This window comes from Squalius cephalus (genome assembly GCF_949319135.1).
Source record: "Squalius cephalus genome assembly, chromosome: 25".
In the NCBI taxonomy this organism is placed as follows: Eukaryota; Metazoa; Chordata; class Actinopteri; order Cypriniformes; family Leuciscidae; genus Squalius; species Squalius cephalus.
Genome location: NC_137146.1, coordinates 8,663,288 through 8,687,382, shown reverse-complemented (window position 1 = coordinate 8,687,382; position 24,095 = coordinate 8,663,288). Strand labels below are relative to the sequence as shown.

The 24,095-nt window shown below is 38.6% G+C and overlaps 1 protein-coding gene across 1 annotated transcript in view; it reads left to right on the top strand.

The window, feature by feature from the left end:
- ek1 (eph-like kinase 1) overlaps positions 1-24,095 on the top strand; it is a 64,973-nt gene that overhangs the window by 10,655 nt on the left and 30,223 nt on the right. The window contains exons 2-7 of the mRNA XM_079862954.1: positions 873-937; positions 2,045-2,714; positions 16,051-16,206; positions 16,321-16,674; positions 19,357-19,469; positions 21,311-21,473. Coding sequence (XP_079719080.1) covers positions 873-937; positions 2,045-2,714; positions 16,051-16,206; positions 16,321-16,674; positions 19,357-19,469; positions 21,311-21,473 — 1,521 coding nt within the window. The remainder of the gene's footprint in view (positions 1-872; positions 938-2,044; positions 2,715-16,050; positions 16,207-16,320; positions 16,675-19,356; positions 19,470-21,310; positions 21,474-24,095) is intronic.

Here is a 24,095-nt window from a genome sequence, read left to right as displayed (position 1 = left end):
TCTTTGAGTGTCAAGTCATCAAATTTGCCCAATTGCTCTATATACAACCCATAAAACCAGACATAATCCCTGTTTCCACATCAACCAACCATCAAAGCGCGATATAAAAATGCACACTGTTTGCATGTCACACAAACCCATTGGCAGTCAGTTTTAATTAGAATTTGGATCCAGATGGTCTTTGATTTTCCTATTTTCCTTCTTCCTTTTCTTTTTAAATCATCACAAAAGGGCACACACACATGTCCCAGGAGCGGGAGAGGTTGATATTCAGCGTGAAAGAGGAGGAACATCTGAGGTTTGGATGTGATTAAGAATTAATCACCCCGGTTGCCAGGGATGTAATTGGTTTGGAACGGAGCTCAAAGTGGGAAGTTCAGGGCTCCGACCATTGGGAGATTGAGAGACTGTTATAAATAGCACCATCAACCTCTGAAAATATTGATGTGAGAACAGATTTCAAAAAGACTGCGTAAGGAGCTGCGAATCACGTGTTTCGTAATGGTCACAACTGATGTAATGCCACCTGACTAGATTATTGGGATTTGTCTTAGAAGTTGATGAGGTTTAGGTCAATAAAATAAATCCACTATGCCATGGCCATATTAATAAAACTAGAATGAATAACCTCAAATGCAAAGTGTTGATTAGGCTGTTACAAGTGGTTCTGACATTTCTAGAGCTCTATTATGTTATTCAGAAAGACTGCAGACTTGAATGATTCATGCTTTACATGGCATCATGCTGTGTACAAACCCCACTGTTGTTTGCAAAAATTCTGAACAAATGAAACAAATGTGGTTCTGTGATAAGTATACTACCACTGTGGCTTTAAATAACTCTATATCTCTGTTCTTTTCATTCTTTTACAGTTACTCTGCTCGACTCTATGTCCGCCCCAGGTGATCTGGGTTGGGAAGCGTATCCATCAGAGGGGGTGAGTACCTGTGAAAGTCTGCGCAGCTCCTTTTAATTTTATTTTTTGTACATTTTATATTCAAGTCGCTACCTCATTTCAAATTCAGTAATTGATATGGATTTTAAAAAGCATTCTCAATTGAATTTTGAATGGCACACAATCTTGGTAACATCTTATGATTTTCCCTTGTAGGGGTATTTTGAACCTGAAACCTTTCAATTACCAGCCCAAATTTTAATTGCTACTTCATCCCCAACTAGTGCTGTTACACCCGGATTTAAAGTGTAGTGCTTGATCTTCTCGACCCTGAATGGTCCACTTCTCCCCTCTGTGAAAATACAGCCTGTGACTCTTTAGAGTTTCCTGTGGGGCGTCATAGGAGAGTATCTCATTTTGAACAACCTTGCCAACCCGCTGAGTAACGATCTCCTCTGTGGGAGCTGGTTCTTATCCCACGCTTTCGTGTCATTCATTCAAATCCATCTTCACAAGATGAAGATGGACTGTAATAGTGGCCTTGGCACAAGTAGTCACGCTCAGATTCATGAGTGCCTGTATAGAGAAATATCTTATGTTTTTGTGTGCTGCTGATAAAGCAGGGGGAAGAGTTCAAGGTTTGGCATTTCCAACAGTGTGTATGCTACAATTCTGAAATGAAAGATTTATGTTGTGTGAAAAACATTAAGACAGTTTGAACGTTGCTGCTTTTCGTGCCATTATTTTTAACCCACAAACTTACTGACGTCAATGCCAAACCAACAAACCATGTTATTTTTCATGGTTTTCGTTAGCCTTTGTTGATTTTCACGTATATAAAATGGAAGTTTCCAAGGCACAATTATATTATTTTCTATGCATCAGCAATGAGTTGAATTATGCACGAACAAAACAACTGAGACTATTCAGTTTGTAACTTTGAGCTGATTGCCTGTCAGATGCACTTTCCTCTTGATGAAAGTTAAATGAAGCGTTTTCTCGTAATGCGCCCATCATGCATCTGTCAAAATCTTTCAAAACCCACTGTAAGAGCTTAGAAAGTTCAGAGCCAAAGTACACAGGACAATTACCAAAGCATTGAAGGATGTCTGTCTTTTTGAATTGATCAACTTTTGGTCTGTTTGTTAGTGGGAGGAGATCAGTGTTATGGACGAGAGGAACATACCTATGAGGACGTACCAGGTGTGCAACGTAATGGAAGCCAATCAGAATAACTGGTTGCGCACTGGACTGATCCAGCGAGAGGGTGCTCAACGTGTCTATGTGGAGATCAAATTCACTCTGCGTGACTGCAACAGCCTGCCGGGGGTCCCTGGAACCTGTAAGGAGACGTTTAATGTGTACTACCATGAATCCAACAATGCAGTCGCAGCGCCTTTGCGCCACATCCGCGAGAGCCAGTATGTGAAGATCGACACTATAGCGGCCGACGAGAGCTTCACGCAGACGGACGTCGGGGATCGTGTCATGAAGCTGAATACGGAAGTGCGAGACATCAGTGGTCTCAGTAAGAGAGGCTTGTACCTGGCGTTTCAGGACCTGGGTGCTTGCATTGCTTTGGTGTCGGTGAGAGTCTTTTATAAACGATGTCCGCTGGCGGTGCTCAATCTTGCCCGGTTCCCGGACACGGTGACGGGCGGCGATTCAGCGCTGGTGGAAGTGCGTGGCACTTGTGTGGAGGATGCGGAAGAGCTGGAGGGACCACGGATGTTTTGCAGTGCTGACGGAGGTTGGCTGGTGCCCATCGGCCGTTGTGTGTGCCGGCCAGGCTTCGAGGAGGTGGATGGACACTGCCAACGTAAGTATTATTTCTTTTACTGTCTCAAATGATGGCCTTAGAATATATATCACATTTTTTCTGGCTAACTGGGTAAACATGCTCTTGATCGGAAACAATTCTCTTTGAAACAAATATTGCGACCACAATAGTGGCTTTAAATGGTATGCATGTCCCGAGGTTCAGAGGTTCTTTATATGTTCTCTCAGCTGTCCTGCTGTGTTAGCCATTGGTTGTGAAACAGAAACTTGAGGATACACAGTTAGAAACTGTTGCAGATGGGGTTGAAAGTTATGTCTTACTCCTAAAAGCAATCTGATGGAAGAGATTTAAGAAGGATTATTGTTAGATTAATATTGAAATATGACAGCGTGGGCCAGATCCTTTAGTTGAGCTATAGATACGGATGGGTAGATGGATAGATATAGATAGGTAGGTAGATAGTTGGATAGATATGGGTGGATAGATGAGAAGGTAAATAGATATAGTTGAGCTATAGATGTAGGAATGCAGATAGATAGATGGTAGATGTATAGAAATAATTTTTTTTTTTTTTTGCCACCATTATTGTGTAATGAAGCAATAACTTTTTGTGTAAACCACATACCTCAATCAAAAACTAGCAATCCTTCTGGTAGTGTTTTGCACTTTGGTCTCTTTAATAGTTCTAAACAAAAGATCCATTATAAAGAGAAAATGCTAAATAAAACCTGACACATTAAGTTATCCCACTTGAGATTGAAGTAGACCTTTATTACCACATGTTCATGGAAACAGGGTTAGACTCAGGTCTTTACACTGCTCTTTTAATCTCAGAAGGCACTAATGGCTTTATTAATGTAGCCTGCTTTCTAGCCAAGATGAGGGCTACACTGTAATTGTTTATTTTTTGCTTTTGTTTCTCTCTTCGCCTTTGGTTATTCAAAGCCCCGTCACTCCTCAGCCAACGTTAGAGGAACTTGCCTGCACACCACCCCAGGACTGAGAATGCTGCAGCTTTTAAATATTCATTTAGCCATTCTGGACTGTTTTCTTGTGGGTGAAAGTGTAGATCAGGAAGGAGGGGGTCTGGACAGGGTTACAAGGAACTTTTTTTGAGTGACTAGAAAGTAGGCTAGAGAGATGGGGGTGGGAAATCCATCACAACCAATTCAGTGCCCTTTGGTTTGGACCACAGCAAATAGAGTCCTACTGCTCATTTCAATGATTGGATCTATTAATTAGGGCCCGAGCAACGATGGTGCGAGGATCCTCTTGTGATTTGTTTATTTACTAATTGCTATTGCTAGTCAGAATCAGGGTGGTATAAAGGGCTATTAATTGTCTTAATATTATGTCATAGTACTCAGTTTATCTCATTACTTTCAATTCAGATTACTCCATTTTAAACTCGCTCAGGAAAAATATAATTTCTTGTGGCACAGCTCAGTGCCGCAAGAAACATTCAGCAGCACTGGAAAAAGGTTAACATTTTAACAGCTATTCATTACTGTGAGTGATGGAGACTGGGCTGTAACTCAAAAATAACCTCAAAATAAAAGATTTACTCTAACTGCAATAAGACATTGGTTAATTCATATGAGCCCGGTCAGCTGACAAAACATTCATTGCTCTCTGGCTCCGACAGCTCCATGAGAAACAGGGCATTGCCATGCGAAATCAGACAAAGTGAAACAGCTCGTGGTCTGTTTTCACCTTGCGGTCTCGCTGTGGGTTCTGGAAGTACTTGCTGACGCTGGCTTTCTCCACTTTTCATGCTGCGAAGGCTTTTATATTCACTGAACAACAGCATTAGTAGAAGGACAGAAGTCTTACAGCTAAATTTTACTGGGGCACGAGGACCCTCTTGAAATTACTCAGTTTATTATCTTCCTTTCCTTTCCTCTCCTTTTTCTTTTTCGTTCTTGTCTTTTCTTCCTTTTTATTATTCTATTCTGTCCTTTTTTGTATTCCCCCATCCTTTTCTTTTTCCTTTTTTCTCTCTCCTGTCGTATTTTGTCAACTAAATCTGCCAACAGCGCCTCAGTTTATCCCACTCACCATTTACCGTCGGCACACAACGCTGTGATAGAAGAGAGTTAAAAAATAGAAAGAGACGGACGTCTTCTCCCACAACCTCGGCTCAGTGAACTGCCTCTTATATTTATCTCTTCTGTTCTTTTCCTTTCGTCTTATTGTGGCAGCTCTCGAACGATCTCCAACCCCCCCCCCCCCCCATCTCCTCTTGTTCAACACTTTGTCTTGCCGTCTGTAGATTCATCCTTTTTTTCTGTTTTTATATCCTCCCTTAACCTTTTATACTGTGAATGTGTGTTGTAAACTATGATAATAAACCCTCTTGTATCAAGTCTTTTTACCATGGCTGTTCATTCTTATCCGTATCTCTCAGCATGGAGCACTTCGGCTTACAATCACAGCCCTTTTGTTGGATGTAAATGGTTTTCGAGTAGCTTGGTGGTGCACACCAGACTCTGAGTTTGGGTCTGGCATAAGGTCTGACCCGATGGCCCCTCGACTGTTAGCATGCCAACTGAAGATGGGCACTCGCTTCTGTTTCCTGAGGCGTATTTTCTACAGCGCTAAGCTCACACAGTGTGGCTGAATGGAGTGCTTTTCAGTGAGGCAGGAATGGCAGAAATGAGCTCTTTGTGACGGTAATCTCGCTGTGAGGAGCTCTGGAGTGTCTTCCTCCATAGGATTTGAGCTGAGAAACTGGGTCATGGGATTGTCAGCACCCCAACGGAGATTCACAGTGGAGGCAGCTTGAAGGGATGAGCTTGTGTGTGTGCTCCAAAACGGAATTTTGGAGTGTAGATTGGAGAGGTTAACACGGTTAAGAGACCTGAGCTTTCCACACATTGCGGCTGTTCGTCTTTATAGGGGCTCTAGTAATCACGTACTTAGACATTTAGTTTGATTTCCACATCTGTAATCCCCACCACGTGATGCTCGCCTGCTGGGTGACAGCATGACGCTGGAATTACAGGACTTTATCTTCGGCCGGTGATTTTGTTAAAGGTACCACGGACACAGTCACCATTCAGCTCACCCACATAAACCATCTCTTCTCTTTTGTTAGCTAAATTGTAAATGGGCATTATGAAATTGGGAAGTAATTTTGCCTTTTATGGGCAGAACAGTTTAGAGCAGTGGTTCTCTACCTTTTTGACTCCAGTTCCCGCCATTGTCCGCAACAATATTCGAAAGCCCCATGACTTTTCTTTTATATATATGTATATGGTAACAATTTAGGATCCAATTGTCACTATGAACTAGTTGTACAGTATATTACTTGTATATTGGCTGTTTATTAGTACCTATAAAGCACATATTAATGACTTATTCTGCATGACCATATTTTACATCCCTTAGTGTATGTTTACACGACAACGATGTGCTAAAAACAGACAACAATGTTGTCGAAACGATCTCCATTCACATGGATCTCCGTTCACATGGATCTGTGAAAACGACTAAAAAGGCTGTATTTTGCATGCCAGGCCAGTAGTTGGCGATGTCACTTTGTCAAGAAACACCCGTAATAGGCATGCTTGAACATGTAATACACATGCACATAACGTCACCGTTTTCACAAATTCACGTTTTTGTTGTTTACAAAGAGACAGTAAAGGCATTGTTATCAAAACCTTGCACTTTGAAACCCGTTTTTTAAAAGCGTTCGTTTTCAAGCCCCCAAAATGCCATTCTCGTGTAAATGAATGGCCAAAACACATAAAAAGTTTTCTGCTTTCAGGTGAAAACTGTGTTGTGTAAACATACCCTTTATCCTACCCAATACCTTATCTTAACAACTACGTTACTAACTATTAATAAGCAGTAATTAGGAGTTTGAGGCAAAAGTCCTAGTTAATAGTGAGAATTGGACCCTAATCTAAAGTGTGACCATATGTCACACTATGTATATATGTATATGTGTGTGTTACATATTATGTTATATTATATCATATTATATAGGAGGGACCCTTGAGACATCATGTTTTAGTGAAAAGAAACTGCTTAGTTGGTACTTCCAGGGAATCCAACCACAAAACATGCCTGTGGATATTTAGGTCCCATAACACATGAAGCGTGATATACAGTTTCTGCACTGTGGACATACATATACTGAATCATTTAAGCGTCACTGGTACCTACTGATAGCCCCTACAGATCAGTGAAGCATAAAGCTGCCTGTTCAACATTCAGCCCAACTCGGTAAACTGAGCTGTTTTTTTTTTCTTCATATGCTTTTGAGCCTTCTCCGTAGCATATTACTAGCTCTCTGCTAGCTACTCATTGCCAGTTTGTGTGTGTGTGTGTGTGTATGAGCTGCATCAAGTGCAAGTTTTTCTTCCAACCGAGAAGCTTTTATCAGCGAAGACAGCGCAAGACATCTGCAATAGCCATTTCACTTACCCTTGATAATAACATTATTTCTAGAACAAATTTTTAAAGGAGAAAAAGATGCTTGCTCATATGTAGGACACTGACATTGTTTCTTTATAACCATATGCTTAAATGCTTGATATGGGTTTTGCAGAGAAATATAAACTGTGCCTGCATATGAAATTCTTTACAAAACTCTTTACAAAAATGTATTTATTCAAAAATAAATAAATCAATGAGCGTGCAGAGTTGTAATCGAAAAGGATATTTTTGAAAAGGCTAAAATATAAGGACTTTTTTTGGTCACTACATAATTACCATATATTAAAAAAAAATATTTAGTGATTCATTTCGTTTTAACAATACTTTACAATGTGTAAAAAATAATAATAACAAATTATGCTGCTTTTATTAGTGGCATCTAGTTAGTCAGCTGCCGACTAAAACGTCTCTCCATCTCAGCCCTCCATCATACTGTCTACCACATGTCATCTGCCCATTTCTTTACCTCCAGCTGCTGTTTGGATCAATAACATTTTAGTAGCCGATAGTAAACAACATGGAATAACCTGTCAGTGGATGGCAAAGTGCCAATCTGCAATTTAGGTTCACGGTCCAACTGTCAAAACACAGACGATTCATGATACTTGTTTTCTTTGCCATGCAGTTGTCTCTCTGTAGAACAGTTTCAGCGAGTTTCAGATTGCTGACATGCTGAGATCTGGGCAGAGTAAAATAGAAATGACACGCAAATCAAACACTGTGATGGTATCACTAATGACAATTAGGCCTACATGGTGCGTAGCTAGTCTTAGTCTTCATAGGTGCTGGGGATATTTGAGATTTCTTTCTCAGAAAGCAGTTAAAACAAGACCGTTGTGAGCTCTGCTGGAGAACGTCAGGATGGCTACCAGATGTAGCCTGTGTTTTTTTCTTCTCTTGCCCCTGGGTCTTGGGTGTGGACCCCTGTCGGAAAGACATGAGTTGGAATAGAGTCTCCACAGCCAAAGCATCAAAGACTCGGCGCGCCATCAATTATACAGGGACATTGACAGCTTACAGAACTCTAAAATTTCATCCAGGGAATTTAGCACATCGTTGAATGCTCCTTTTCTGTCTACAGGATGAATTTATGAATGTTTTTGCATGCGTTTAGTAGAAGTTGTATTTCTCGGTCTGTAAAACTGACAGGCGGGCTTCACAGTTTTTCTTTATTGAAAAGGAAAAATGTTAAGGAAACTTGACATTTCTTCATATTTTCTTCCTTTCACCCGCAGTTTAAAAGTCACAATAGGCCTATCATTCCCGTTTGAAATATTGACATCATTATTTTTATAGAGATGTTCACAACTCGCATTATGATGATTAATAGTGGTGCGATTTTTTTTTTTTTCACAAAGTGTGGTCAAAATAACACTTTAAATGGGGAAAGAAACGTCTAAAACTGTTTCTGCTCAGAATGGCAACTCTACACTTCTCACTACAGTGTTTACCTTGTGTTGAGTGTCCTTTGCTAATGTTGCCTCACAGTGATGTTGTAATGGGATTTGTTTCCACAACTGTTTTGTCTCTTAATGGCACTCAGACATATTTTTTTTCTGTGTGTGTTTTGAAGAGGAAGAAGGCACGTGGATGCAACGACACGTGCATCCAGCAGTCGTCTTGCATTATTTTATTTTTTTCCAAACTCTCTTAATAATTCATCTGTCAGACTGCAGATGACAAGAGGGCCTTACGACCAGGAGAAACAGTCTGCTGGCTGGCTCAGACTTGAAATCAACATGAATCAGAACGGACCTTATTTAATTGAATGCTTTTTCCTGGTCTTATTGTCAATGACTTATTAGTGAACATTATTCCAAATGTAAAAAAAATAATAAAAAAAAAAAAAAATTCTTTGTAATCTTTAGTCAAATATTAAATATTTGATATATATGTGTAAAAAAATAAAAAAAAATATATAAATATAAATAAATAAATAAATAAATAAATATATATATATATATATATATATATATATATATATATATATATATATATATATTTATATAAATAAATAAATAAATAAATAAATAAATAAATATATATATATATATATATATATATATATATATATATATATATATTCCTTCCTTAAGCAGCACAAGCTATTGAATAACTGCTTTTATCAAAATCTAATTCAGGTCTGGATTCATTCTGGTATGGAAAGCTCATTTTTTATGATACAGTCAATTCCCAATGGATAAAATGAAGTCCCATGCTACTTTTTTTTATTACCTGTTTCTCGTGGAAATAAACCAGTTTTTGGAGCTAAAATGTTTTTTTCACATGCAATTTTAAGGGACAAAAGCTTCTCTGTTAGAACACAATCATGTCAGACGTTTAAAAGTTATTCCCACATTTGAAAAACAGGCGGAGCAACAGGAGAGACAGGAATGAGATACCCAATAGCATTTACACGTGTAATGAAATGGAGCCAATAAAACGAGAGACTGTCTTTTAAGAGGAGCCAGTTTCCAGTGCTGTCTCTAAGTCTGGCGCTGGCTGGTTTACAGACCTGATCTACAGTTCATGATTACAGACCTGCACAACCTCACATCTCCCATGCAAATCGGGATTTTTGCTATCAACCTGTATGTATTCAACAGCTTCCCTCAAAAATCCACAAGGCATTTGGAGGCTCTTTAAATAGATCAATATGAATAAATCTGTTTTATTCAGGAAAACAGTAGTAAGAGGGAGACTTCAGCAGCTATTGGCCACTCTATGTTCAGAAATAATGCATTTGCTTTTGAGACTCAGCTTGAAGTTTAAGGTTCCTACGATTTTAAATTGATGTATTGAGACTATAGTTTGTATGCTAGAACAGACAGCAAGAAAAAAGGCACGAGTAAGCGGAGAAGAATTCGTTTTTATTGCTACTTTTCTCGCGTGTATGGATAATCTCTTTTTTATAGCTCTCCACCCAAGAGCTGCGGTCAGAGGCTCCCCCCGTTCCCTCTGTATCTCACCCCGCTGAAATAACAGCAAGACCGCCGGTCTCCAAACACACCTGTTTTTCATTTCAGCCCCACTGATTTCAAAGTCTGCAGGAAAACTGAAGTATTGAGTATACTGTAAGTTTGAGTAGAACAGTCTGGATGCAAACCACATCCAAATATGTCATTCCTGCATTTCTAAGATTAAAAAATGTTGTGTGTTAGTTCCTTAGAAGCACTACAATTACTGTTGTATTATGTTATATTTTCTTTTGTATTGTATTATATTTAGTACATTTATTTTAATTTTTATTAATTGTGAAAGTGAAAATTCGAATAGACTTACATTGAAGCAACCATATCTAAGGACCAAATGGAGCAAATTTGACTTGGGTCAGTAAGCAGCCACCTGGGAAATTTTGTATGGACAAGTACTACTCAGTTATTCATTACTAGTTATTCCATAAGTGCTTTTTTTCATAGGCTGCGCAGTCAAATCATTCACAAGTGCTTCTGTTTTGTGTGATTCTTCTCAAAAGTTGGAAAATCTGCTGTAGGCGCAATTGATGTTGAGGAAAATTGTAGAGCTCCGCTTTCGGGTCGTGATAAAGTTGTCCACCAGGTTTCTTTCAGTTGTTTCATGGGATTAAGTAGTCTCCAGCTCAAGTGGACATTATGTGGCACTAGGTTGATAGGATGTTCCAACTAGGCCTACCAGCAAAGCCTGGGAGATTGGCTCTGTCACGCTGTGCATGATGGATGGAAAGCAGGAAATAGCCTTTGGAAAGAAAGGGCACTCCAGGGAGATTGAGAGAAGATTGAGACAAAGGAGAAATCCAGCAGTAGAGATGTTTAAACCCTCTCCTGACACCTCTGAGGTAATTGGACAGGTATTTCGGATGTTTGAAGGCCAGGTAAATGCTGTGATATGTGAGTGTGTTACGTGAGTGCCATTTGTGCAACCATTTGTCCATGGTTATTGGAAAAGGTAAAGGGTCCGACCTCTGAAAAGCAGTCTGATTTCCTCAATTGCTTCTGGGATCAACTCACTCCTGTTGAAGGGGTTAAAGAAGTGCTTCAGGCCCAAAACAGGCTGATTCTGTGTGAATACTGCGAACAACCTTTAGCACTCTGGCTGGAAAGTCTGGCTCTACCGTTCTCCAGTCAGCTCTGTCATCAGCTGGGATTGGTTGGATTTTTTTCCTTCTCCAAAAATCAATGCTACATTGCCTAATGGCCAGGGTAAAAATGGCTGAAAAGACTTTAAAAAGTCTCTGCTGTGCAATTGGACGCTAAATCAATAGAGCGCTATAATCACTAGAACACTTCCATTCCTGTAGGTGAGATCGAGTTCTGCTAATGTGAAGAACCTTGTTTATTCTTGTATGTCGAAGGGCTCAGCCAGGTCATTTGCTTACCAACAGAAATGCGAACGTGGATATCCAAAGACAAATGTGTTGAAATACCTTAGAGGCTAACTGTTAGCCTAGGTTAGCATGTCATAGAGAAAATGACGGTATGACATTGATGTATGTTGGCTGTTTAGCATCAGTAAGTCGAGCATCCACTTTAAGGTGAGCAAAGATCAAAGTCTAACTGTAAGAAACTGAGCTTCACTGATCACTAACGCCAAGGTTTTTCTAGCGCCGTTTTGGTCATCAATTTTCATGTTGTAAATGCTTTAAAGAGAATGCCTTATGATTATACTTCAAATGAAAGCTAGTTCATATTTGTCCATTTGAAGGCCAAGCACATGAAACATGCCTCTGAAGGTTGGCTATAGAGTTAAAAGTTTATTGAAAGAGATTGAGATGTGTTATTGTATTTCCAAGCACTTCTCTTTGCTTTAGTTAGTATGAACCTTTTGCTGTGTGTGGATCAAACTTCACTCTTATATTCTCCTAGGAGTTTTACTATTTAAGTCTTGATTCACAATCAATGAAGGGAGCATTTTGAAATTATGTTGCCATGGAAACTAGTACATAAGCCTCTCTCCCTAGGGAATAGAAGGCCCGGTTTCTGTGGGTTTGGGAACTGCTTGACTGACCCTTCCTTTTTTCTTCTTTTCTGAGTGGGTCCGCAATGCTGTTAAATTGAAAAGGGCACCTGAAGCGCTGGAAGAAGGGATGTCACTCTCAAATATACTCTCTTTTCAAATATACAATATATAATAGTTTGGTTTAGGTTTCACAAGTTTCAGACTTTCCACTTTCACTGTTAGTTTTAGTTTTTTAAAAGAGTTTTCTAGTTTGGTCTAGTTTAATTTTTTTGTATTCGAAGGCTGACACATTTTATTTTATTTTAGATAGCCTTGAACTTTAGTTTAGTTTCAGTCAGTTTATCCTGGTTTTATTTTTTTTCAGTTTATTTTTTATATCATTTAGTTTTCATTTGAACTTTCTCACCATAGTTAGGCGCTGTCCCTGATCCCTAATGTGATGGAGAAGGGTCTCTGTTGAGGTGGTGGGTTGATGTCTATTGATCTGCCTCATTCAATATGAACCAGAGACTGCAGACAGAATGAGAAATACACTAATAGCAACCATTCGTCCCCATGGACCAGGGCATTAAACACACTCTCCAAACATGTCTCTCATCCTCCGCCTCGCAGGAAGAAAAAAAAAATACAAGCTCTCCGCTGTTCATTTTTCTCTCGCTTGCTTTCTCTCTCTTTTTATTCCCATGATGGTGCTGCTCATTCTGTCTTTCTGTCTGAAGGTATCATATATAAAAGCTATTGATTATCTAGAGCCAAGGGGACACCAATCACACCAATGTAAATATTTGATAAGGGAGCCATTTTAGATCTCTGAGATGTTCCACTTTTCTCTGTCTTCTGCTCATGAGCAACGGTATTCTTAATATGTTTTGTTTTACATTGATTATTTTCTTCGCTCATCAATAATTTGTGTTAACATTGTGTTGCCTGATGTCATTTCCTGATTTTTATGTTGTTTTCTGCAAGTTTGCTTTCATGACTTTGATTTTGTGGACAAAATACTATCAAATACTAATAAATACTGTGTGTGTGTGTGTGTGTGTGTGTGTGTGTGTGTGTACATTAATAATTAGATGTGAGAATTTCATCTTTAATGTATTTGTGAATAAAAAAAAAAAAGAATAGCATTGCCATACCAGCACCAAACCAGCATTAACCATCATGCGTTCACTTATGTTATGATTTCATTATGGTAGACACCTTGCTGGAGGATTTTTTTCAGGCTTTAATGATCTCAGATAGACCAATTCATCTGGAACGTTTCAGCTCTCCACTCAGGGGCATTTTGCATCTTCTGGATCTCTCCTTCACAGCATTTCCATATCCTCTATCGTACTTTTGTTTTTTTGTGGTTAGCAGGCGTAGCTGAAATCTGCCTTGTTGCTGGCTGGCTATGAGACACTAGACCAGTTGGGTTCCACAAAAGGCCAGGCTTTCCAACGGCTTTCTGGTTTGGCATTGGGCACCGAGAGGTTGCAAAACCACAATACACACATGCTGTTTCATTTCAGGCCTCGTTCCAAACCTCCACGGGGACTTTACACCTCTTACCTCACACTGACCACCAGAGGTTACACATTCAACAATTGTTCCTTCTGTAGGTCTTAGCTAAATACGCTGGAATCATGGGGGGGGGTTTATACCCCATGCAGCAGAACTTCACCTAATAACCCTGAAAACTGTACATTTTAGCTCAGAATTATGTAGGTCAGTGAATACTCCCGGATTTGTGCCAGAATTCAGTAAGCCTGTTAGCATAAAGCTTTAGTTAGTACAGCAGTGTAACCATTTGGGAAAATGGCTTTTTTTGTGTATTTCCACATCTGTGTATCTTCTCCTTTTGTATTATGTACAGCAGAAAAACAGGAACTATTCAACGCTCTGAGCTCTGGCATTAAAAACAATGATGGCTTTTAATGTATCTGTGGTCATGTGGATTATGACGTCTCTGTAAATAAAAGGAGAACATTGTTAGATAACAAAACACAGTCAGTGTGACACTGATAAAGGAAGGATTTAGTAATTTCACACTATGGAAGAATGAAAGAAAAAAGTGACGTTTTCCTGTTAAGAGCAGTATTAATTCTGCTGGTCTCGACTGCCTCTCGGCAGATTGAAGTAAAAGCATTTAGAGCAAATTCTTGTTCCTTTAATCTCTCGGAAAGATCTCACGCTGAGAGGGTCTTATCTTTACTGAAGCATTACACTGTGTGTGTGTGTGTGTGTGTGTGTGTGTGTAGCCGTGTGTGTGTGTGGTGGTGTCAATGGTGATAGATTGAGATAGGTGGAGAAATCTTTGTCTTGTCTTTGTCATTGTAGAAAGCCTACCTGTGGTACATAATGTTTTGTAGTTTTAATTTTGGACCAAAAAATAGGCTTGGAAATATTAAATAGCAAGAAGAAACCATTCTGGTCAGAAAGAAAACAGCATTTTGAATGGTTTTATATCACATTAAATGACTCTTCCGCTAAGGTTTTGACCCATTTGACCTTTTAAGCTTCATAACAGTGCAATAAACCACAGTTGATTGGTTGGTGGGGAACTGAAAGATGGTGATTCATTAATTTAGAGGGACAGCTGTCTTATTGATCATGAAACATCTCCGGCTATTAACTAAAGTTTAATGTGGTGGTAAATCAGAGTGTCTGTTAATGGATTGAGGAGGTTGATGTGATTGAGTGTAAATTATAAAGTGTGCAATGTAATGCATATTCTACTCATAATGATTATTAATGTGATTCTTTTGGCTCGTGCATTGTAATACTTAGCCCTACACACATTATATTGTAATGAAATATTATTAGTGTGAATTCAGGCAAAATGGAACTCTTTTTACTAATGAGATAACTGGGAAAATATGTCCCAATTATCCCTAATTAACAATATAATACTGCAATACTGCTTCATCGCAATATTAAATACAACACAATATAATATGATTACAACCATTACAATATAAGGTTTATGCCACTTTTATTGATATTATGATAGTATCCTAAGGAAATGGAAGCAGGAAATGTTGCAAGTTAGAATCAAACATTTACCACATTTACCGGCTCTGATACAGGTGTAAATCCTATTTGAATAGTTTATTAAAAAATAGAGAAAAAGAAATGATCAATTTTTATTTTTCTGGGATGGTGTATATAGGAATTACAGCATGACTTCTGTAATGAAATTTCCTTGGAGCCCAAGACATTTCTCAGTGTTTGAGTTATTAATTACAGCACAGGTTTAGTCACTTAGCGTGGCTAAATTTACAAGCAACACTTCTCAAAACTACATCCACCTTTAACTGCCGTCACTCTACACTCCATTAGCACAGTCTAAAGTTCAGTATTAGTCACTCTGAAAAGAGAAATATGTTGGAGGCATTGTGCTGTGGCTGATAAGAACTGACATGTTTGGGATGTGTTAGCAGAAATATTGGGTTTGCTTTTAGTTCTAGGGGCAACATGGGAGTCTGGCACAGCATCCCTGAGGGGAAGTGCTCTGATGCACACACACACACACACACACACACACACACACACACACACACACACACACACACACACACAGACACAGACACACAGACTCACTCACTCACTCACTCACTCAGCTCCAACTTAACCCAGCTTCCCCCTCACACACACACACACGGCCGCCACGTGCCTCCAGTCAGGCTAATGCTGCAGTGGGATGTTAGATATGCTTCACTGAAGAAGGTGACGAGAGCTGATGGGAAATCTCCCTCATAACCTCACAAAACTCCTCTCTTCACATTGCTCCTTCAATAGTACTCAAGTATAAGGTTTCATAAAATGTCAAATGTCATAAGAATTTTTCAAGTATTCTATATGTAAATGACGTTTTAATTGATATTATTTGATAGATAGATAGATAGATAGATAGATAGATAGATAGATAGATAGATAGATAGATAGATAGATAGATAGATAGATAGATAGATAGATAGATAAAGATTTTAAAATCTTTTTTCTTCTTCAATAGCATGTCGGTCAGGCTTTTACAAGGCCTCTGCCATGGATGCGTACTGCGTGAAGTGCCCTCCACACAGCTACTCCCACCAGGACAAAGCCTCTGAGTGTGTGTGTGAGAGAGGCTTCTACAGGGCGGAATCTGACCCTCGCTCCATGGCGTGCACAAGTAAGCTGAGGGTCTTTCTAAATGTTAACTAAAATCAATCAATCAAACATCCAGTTTGTTGTTATTTAGATAGCTGTACAGTTAATGTGTTTTACTTGTATGCACGTTCATCAGGACCCCCCTCGGCACCCGGCAACCCTATTTCAATGGTGAACGAGACTGCAGTCACTCTCGAATGGAGTCCTCCTCGTGACAGTGGTGGACGTGGAGATGTTACCTATAGTGTCCACTGCAGGAAGTGTTCGGGAGAAGCAGGGGCTGCAGGGGACAGTGAGAAGTGTGTTCCCTGCGGCAGCGGTCCACATTTCAACCCCAGGCAGTTTGGCTTGACGCACCCCAGGATTCTTGTCACAGAACTGCAACCTCACACCAATTACACCTTCAGCATAGAAGCCATGAACGGAGTGTCAGATCTCAGCCCCAGTCCACGTCAACTGGTGTCTGTCAACGTCACCACCAGTCAGACAGGTGAGATGTCGCTGTTTCTTCAAGAAGGGGTTTTATATGTGTTATATATTAGTTAGAGGATAAGACTCCTTAGAAGCCTCTGAATGAGGGGTTTTCAAAACTGATGTCCAGGAACCCTAATTCAGTTTTTTTGTTTTGTTTCTGGAAATAAGATTAATGGCAGTTACTTTATTCTGTTGACTGTTGAGTTTTAACATCATAGAAAGAATATATATTCATTTATATATATATACACACACACACACACACACACACACACACACACACACACACACACACACACACACACACACACACACACACACACACACACACACACACACACACACACACACACACACACACACACACACACAATATACACAAATATATGTACATATATAAGTATTTATATTATTGATATAATATCAATGATATAATGCAATAAAAAATGTAAATGTGATAATTTATGATTGTATAAAATAATATTTTTATGGATAAATATAAATAAAATATAAAACACAAATGGAATAATATATAATATAAATGCTATTATATAATATCACACTTAATATTTTCCATATACTGTACAGTAGAAATGAGTCCTTAATACATGCAAATTTAAAGCTATCTTTATGTTTTATGAAGGGATTCCTTGCTGGTTATAAAGGATATGGTTATATTTGGGGGTCCTTTGCAAAATTTGAAACCGTTGTTCTAAATGTAATGAGCACATAATTATTTTTTTTGTGGCCTTTTAATTTGATTCATACAAAAATATGCTGTGATGTAGATTTATTTTATAACTGTCCGTCAGAAGAGTCATGGATATGTAGTCCTTCAACAGCTTTAAACGTCCTCAGTTACACATTTTTCAGCACTGCGCTCTTAAATCTCTGCAGCTTTAGTCAAAATTTGTCTCTTGCTTCCTGCTTTTGAATTTTACACTGGTATGCTGTGTTTCAATGGGTCCTCTTATATCTCGCCTGACCTTTAAACCCGCACTCTGTGTGCGGCTCGAAGCCCGTCATTGGTCGAGAGGAGAGACGAGCTCTCCTGATCCTGTGGTTAAGTATGATTCAGCCCCTTAGAGAACAAGAGCGAGAGAGAGATAGACAGGAGCGAGAGGCAGCGTAATGAGAAGCCTGAGAGGAGAGTCACCCTGGATGCCCAGATCAACAGCCCTTCGCTCTTATGAGAGCTGACATGCCTGTAACCGTGGAAACGCCACTGTGGGAGGGGAGGGATTGAGGTATACGTAACTGTGATTGGTTTATATTTCGAGTACTTGCCCTCTGGTCCACACCGCTTGAAATATTCAAGAGACAATCCGCCGTGCGTCGAGTGGAGGCTTCTGGGATGATGTAGTGCCTGTATTTGCATGTTTTGCATGATGCGGATATCGACTGATGTTTCAGGGCACATCTTTCATCGGCAGGTGTGCGAGTGATGGCAAACAGAATATTTATAAATGCAAATTGTAAGGAAACATAAAATGACGAAAACATCAAACAAAGCTGACAGATTTATGACTTCATAAGAACTGAATGCAAAGTGTTGTTATGCTACACATATGAATGTATAATGCAAGTTAGTTGATGCAGAAAGTAATGTTAATCTCCTCTATTGACAATTGACCCTATTATTTTCTTAATAAAATGTGAAATTTGCACTGTTTACACTACCATTTTAAAGTTTGGAGTTTTTTAATGAATACTTTTATTCAGCAAGGACACATTAAATTGGTCAACAGTAACAGTAAAGACATTAATAATGTTACCAAAAAAAAAATCTATTTTAGATGAATGCTGTTCTTTTTAACTTTTTATTCATCAAATAACCCTGGAAATGCATCACAGTTTCCTCAAAAATATTAAGCAGCACAACTCTTTGCCACATTGATAATAATAAGAAATATTTCTTGATCACCTTCTAGCTCTTCATACCATGTATGAGTGCCATGTTTTTTTTTGCCAAGACTATGTAAGATCTGTGCCACCTCTTTCATTCGAATTCATATAAATCAGTTCATTTATTTCAGATTGATGTGTTACATGATGGTCAGATCATATTGTCTGTTATATACAAATGTTTTTTTTGTCCTGTTTTTAACGCATCTGCTACATCTTCTCCTGTGATATTTTGAGACACCTTTCTTTTCACTTACTCTGAACTGAAGCGCGTCTGTTCTTTATCTGTGAACCAAACACATGCTGAGATATGAGCGTAGCTGTTTGTTTATCAGCTTAAGAGTGTTTGTGTGTGTATGGCAGTTAGCGGTGTCACTGTGTCAGCGCTGTGTGGCAGATCAGAATAGTGTATGCAGAGTTAAGACTCACACAGCTCATTAAAGATCGAAACGTCAGCTCCTTCATTCATCACTGGCTGCCGGGGCCCAAAACGGGAGGCCCTCGTTTGTACTCCCGATCTGACAGCATCATTAGCACCTCTGTCTCTCTCTCCGCTCAGGCCGGCTCTCGAACGCTGCTGTTGTGTGAATAGACGGGCTGAGGTGCTCTGGCTGCGTGCCAGCTATGTAGTACGGGTGAAAATGACTCACTACACACGCAGAATAATTTAGCACTCCCGAAAAAGACAAGAAGCGCTCCGCCAGCCCTCTCATACTCTTTAATTAGAAATGTAATTAATCCTCCTCTTTTACATGGAAATCAATCTCAATTCATCTCTCTCTTTCTTTTTCAGTGAGCGTCATCTTAAAGGAAAGGAAGGGCACGGACAGTGTAACGCTGGCATGGCAGGGTCCAGAACCTGCCGACGGGACCGTGGTGGAATATGAAGTCACCTATTATGAAAAGGTTGGAGGCTTTGGTCTTTCTTTAACACACTCAAATCTCCATGACCTTTTGGCCCTATGTGAGTTCTCCTTGCACTGATTGGACATATGGCAGCTCACTTTTATCGTACCCTGGGGAGAGGATGTAATGTTAACACAGACATGCTTCATTCGGTCCCAATTAACATTCATAGATGTCCCGTCTGCCAAAAACCTTCAAGGTTGTCACATTTTAGAGTTGATGACATTATTGTCCTGAACAAATCACCTAGGCTTTGTTCAGACAGGCAGCCAAAATCCTTTTTTTTTACAGTATCCAATTCAAATCTGTTTAGATTTGTAGTATGAACAGCAAAAAAACACATGGAATCTTATATATTTACAAATCCAAATGCGATTATGTTTGAAATCGAATCAAAATCTCATCCAGATGTGGTTTGAAATCCAATTAAAAATCTCATTCTGAATGGTGAAATCTGATTTAATTGGGGTTTTTTGTCATTTGAGATGTGATTATTATGTAATGTCATAAAGTGTACAATACCGTATGTGAAATTTTCTATTATAGTAAGGAAAAATTCCAAGTACTAATTTAATGGTCTATAACAAATAAATAATTTATATGTTTAAATATAAGCAGACATTAGATTATAAGCAAATATATATTTAAGAATATACATTGTTTATATAGTTATATAATTTAATTTAATTTAAATACATTTTTTTATTAAAATACTATTTTATACTATTGTGTATAATTAAATTCAGAAACAAATCTAAAATCTTGAATCAATTAGTTTAAATGCCAAAAAGGTCCATTTAGGCATCACAATATTATAAAGTACCATATCAAAATTACATATTAATTTTGAGATTTGCTAAAGATTACATTTATTTCTCTTTTTAAATTTAGCAGAAATGAGCATACACAAAATATCTCTATCATCGGCCAATATATGTGTTGCGTATCTCTAGTGTGAACTGCTTTCTACAGTAGCATTTCTATACACAGGGTAAGTGATTTGGCACAGTTAGTTGTTTAGATCCCTCTGTGACACCCTCCTGTACCGCAGTATTTGGCTGTGTGGCATGAAGATGGGTAATTATTATGATTTATTCAGGTGATTATGGGCTATGTGGCTTTTAGATGGAGCGCACAGATGGACAGGCTTGCCTGCCGCTGTGTCCGCGATCCGTTTGATGCCGCCTGTTTGGCCCATCTTAGATTTAATAGCACCGCAGGAAATATGGCAGTCCCTCTCTCGCAGGGTGTGGCGTTCCTGTCTGGAACGTTAGATTTCCCTAAGCGAGACGCCATGTGCCACTTTAGTGAAAGGCTTACATGAAGGAAGATGAATGGATATCGATAAGCTGTGAAATATTAACATGAGCGCACACTATGGAATTCTCCTTAGGATTGGACAATGAGAATTGGACAATGAGGCGTCAGTAGGATTGATGTCATTTATCTAGAGAAATTCCAGTTACTGGAAACCGAAAAGCTGTTAGGCCCCTAAAAAATCTGCAGAAATCTGCAGTTTCTTTTCAGTTCAATCCATCTACGTGAAAAGCATTGTGTTAGCTGTTGGCAGGAGGTGCTTGAATGAGCACTAAATTCCATCTGAGCTAATTGCTAATTGGCAATTGACTGATTTGAATCCGATCTGTATGTTTTGTTCTCTTGTTCTTCGTTTGTTTCTGTGAACGTGAGTCGATCTATTATGGATGATTCGACAAAGTTCACGCAGCCTCCTGGGGTTTGCAGGACAGGAAGGGATTCAGGTATCAGTGTGATAGATCGAGACATCCGTCTTCATAGAATGCTGCTTTGTTCATTTATCATTCCATTCTTTCCCACTATAGAACCAGCAGGATCAGAACTACACGGTCCTGAAGACCAAATCCAACAGCATGACGGTGGAGGGACTCAAGCCAGGAACCACATACATCTTCCGGGTTCGAGCCCGTACGGATGGTGGCTATGGGAACTACAGGGGAGAGATTGAGTTGGAGACAAGCCATGAAGGTGAGTGGAAAACCATCTTTTCATAAACCATGAAACTTTTTTAAGATCTCTTGCATCCAACAGTGATGTGAATCCCTTTGGAAGATGATGGTGATTAGCCACAATATTCTCCTCTAGTCTTAGAGAACTAACTGAAAAATCTGACCCTAATATTCTCATTATGAAATGGACATTTCTGATCCTGTATGCTGATTGATCGATACCATCCATGCCAAATTGAACGATAGAATTTCATTCAACAAAGCGGTTGCTCTCCATATCACTGTAGAGCTGAAATGATTTACATGTTGCAGAAAATATCCAGGATATTGCTGAAATGGTTAATTCACTCAAAAATGAAAATGCTTTCATTATATACCCACATGTCATTCTAAACCCATAAGACTTTCATTCATTTTCGGAACAAAAATGAATATATTTCTGTGCCTTCATTGACAGCTACGCAACTGACACTTTAATGCTGCAAAAAGTTCATAATTCATATGGATTCGTTTTATGATTTCTTTGAGCGGTTTAGTCAAGATTTTCTGAACAAGACTCGATCGCTTTATATGATGAATAGATTGAATTTAGGCTTTTATTCACATATAAACATTGATCAGTGAACATAAACAGAAGCTCAACCGAACCTGCTTGACGCGAAAGAACAAATCTCATTGGTTCTTGTGGAAGCTCAAACGTGAATGAATCTCATTGGTTCTTGCAGAAGCTCAAACGTGCCTCGTAACATACAAGAATGAATCTCATCGCGGCCAATCTCGTAGCGGACAATGGAGGGACTGAAAGCTCTGAGATTTCATAAAAAATATATTAATTTGTGTTCCGAAGATGAATGAAAATCTTGCGGGTTTGGAACAACATAAGGGTGAGTAAATGATGACAAAATGTAAATTTTTGGGTGAACTAAACCTTGTGATGACATAATCAAAGTTTGTGTGCTATTTATACAAGTAAATATTTTATAAAATCCATTAGACACATCAATTGAACTCTACAGCATTTTGTCAAAAATTGCTTAGTTACTAGCTTACAGATAGGCTACATTACTTGATGTAAGGATTGTTTATTGTGTATATGAAGAGTTCAGATGAAAAAGCCTCTAAGTGCCATCTGAAATTTTCTTCTAGAATGATCATTTTTATAAAGCTTGTATATTTAAGTCAAGTAATTTCACTGAAATGACAATTAATAGGTAATTTGCATTGCCATTAAGTGAAATTATTGAACTTAAATTTACAAGCTTGATAAAAATGATCATTCTAGAAGAAAATTTCAGATGGCACTTAGAGGCTTTTGCATCTGATCTCTTCATAGTATTAATAAACATAATTATTTGTTGAACATTTGCATTTTTATTAGATTTTGATATTTTGTAAAATAATAAGCCACTCAAGGCTGTGCATTACAATTTTACCACAGTTAAGTGGGGTTTAAGCACATTGCTTTTGTGGCTTATTGCTTTATTAAATCCCATTCACAATGTCCTTGATTTTAGATCCCTCTATTCTGTTTCTGACTGTGCAAGTACCACCAAACCCTTCATTTCTCATTCAAAGCAGAATATTTTCAAATTTTCAAGGACATTTTGGGAAAGGACTTTGCTTTGGCCAAACTCTTACCTATGTCACACCCGTGTATTTCTCCATCACATGCCGCTGATTGAATTTCCGATCCGCCCGCGCGCGTAGAAAGAGGCTGTGAAATATTCATACATGTGAACACATTCAATTAGTCCCCTGAGATAGACGAGGCTCCTCACGCGCTGCAGTTTGCTCTCTCGCTGCGGTGTTTGAAGTCTGAGCATGTAGATTTTCTGTCAATGTTCCTCTGAAGTGTGAGAAGCTTTAGCTCAAAGTAGGCAGATGCCCCGCTGTGTTTGTCTCATAGTTTGTGTACCATGGTACCCGCCACCATTCAGTGCACATAATTAGAGGGAGACGCTTTCTTAAATCTTTTTATTTTAACATTATCTGCAGAAATTCAGCTTATTTAACATCAGCTCTCCACTAAAATATTAATAACGATTTTTTTTTTCATTGTGATAACACACGTTAACTCTTTTCCCACCAGCTTTATAAAAAAATAAAAAATAAATTGCCAGCCACCACCAGCATTTTTGATCATTTTCACAAAAATGTCATGACCCTTAGAATATTTTGTTGCATGAATATCTTTGTTACATGCATCTAAAAAAATCATGAGCCTCTAAAAAAAAAAGTTTTTTTCTAGCTTAATGCATTCTTTTTTATCAACACTTCTTGAATGTGGGCAAGTTTAATAAAAAAAGCAAAATTTGTAAAAAAAAGCTGAGAAAAAAAGCATTTTTTCCCCCAAAGATTACAGTTTTATCTTTTGTTTCTGCTCCTTTTTTCCCTGTGTTTTGATCCAGGGATTCTCTACTCTTTCAGAAGATGCGTAATAGCGCCCCCTACCGTATAACAGTAAAAACAGGGAAAGCCAGAAAATTCCGCCAATGGCGGGGAAAGAGTTAATGATGTCAGAATAGTTGAAAATTGTTATGAAATTTGCCACCATTTCTAAATGTGTGATGTACTACTATTGGACACAGATTGGTAGATGGAAATATGATTTGTTAATTCATTTTAAAACTGCATGGCATAT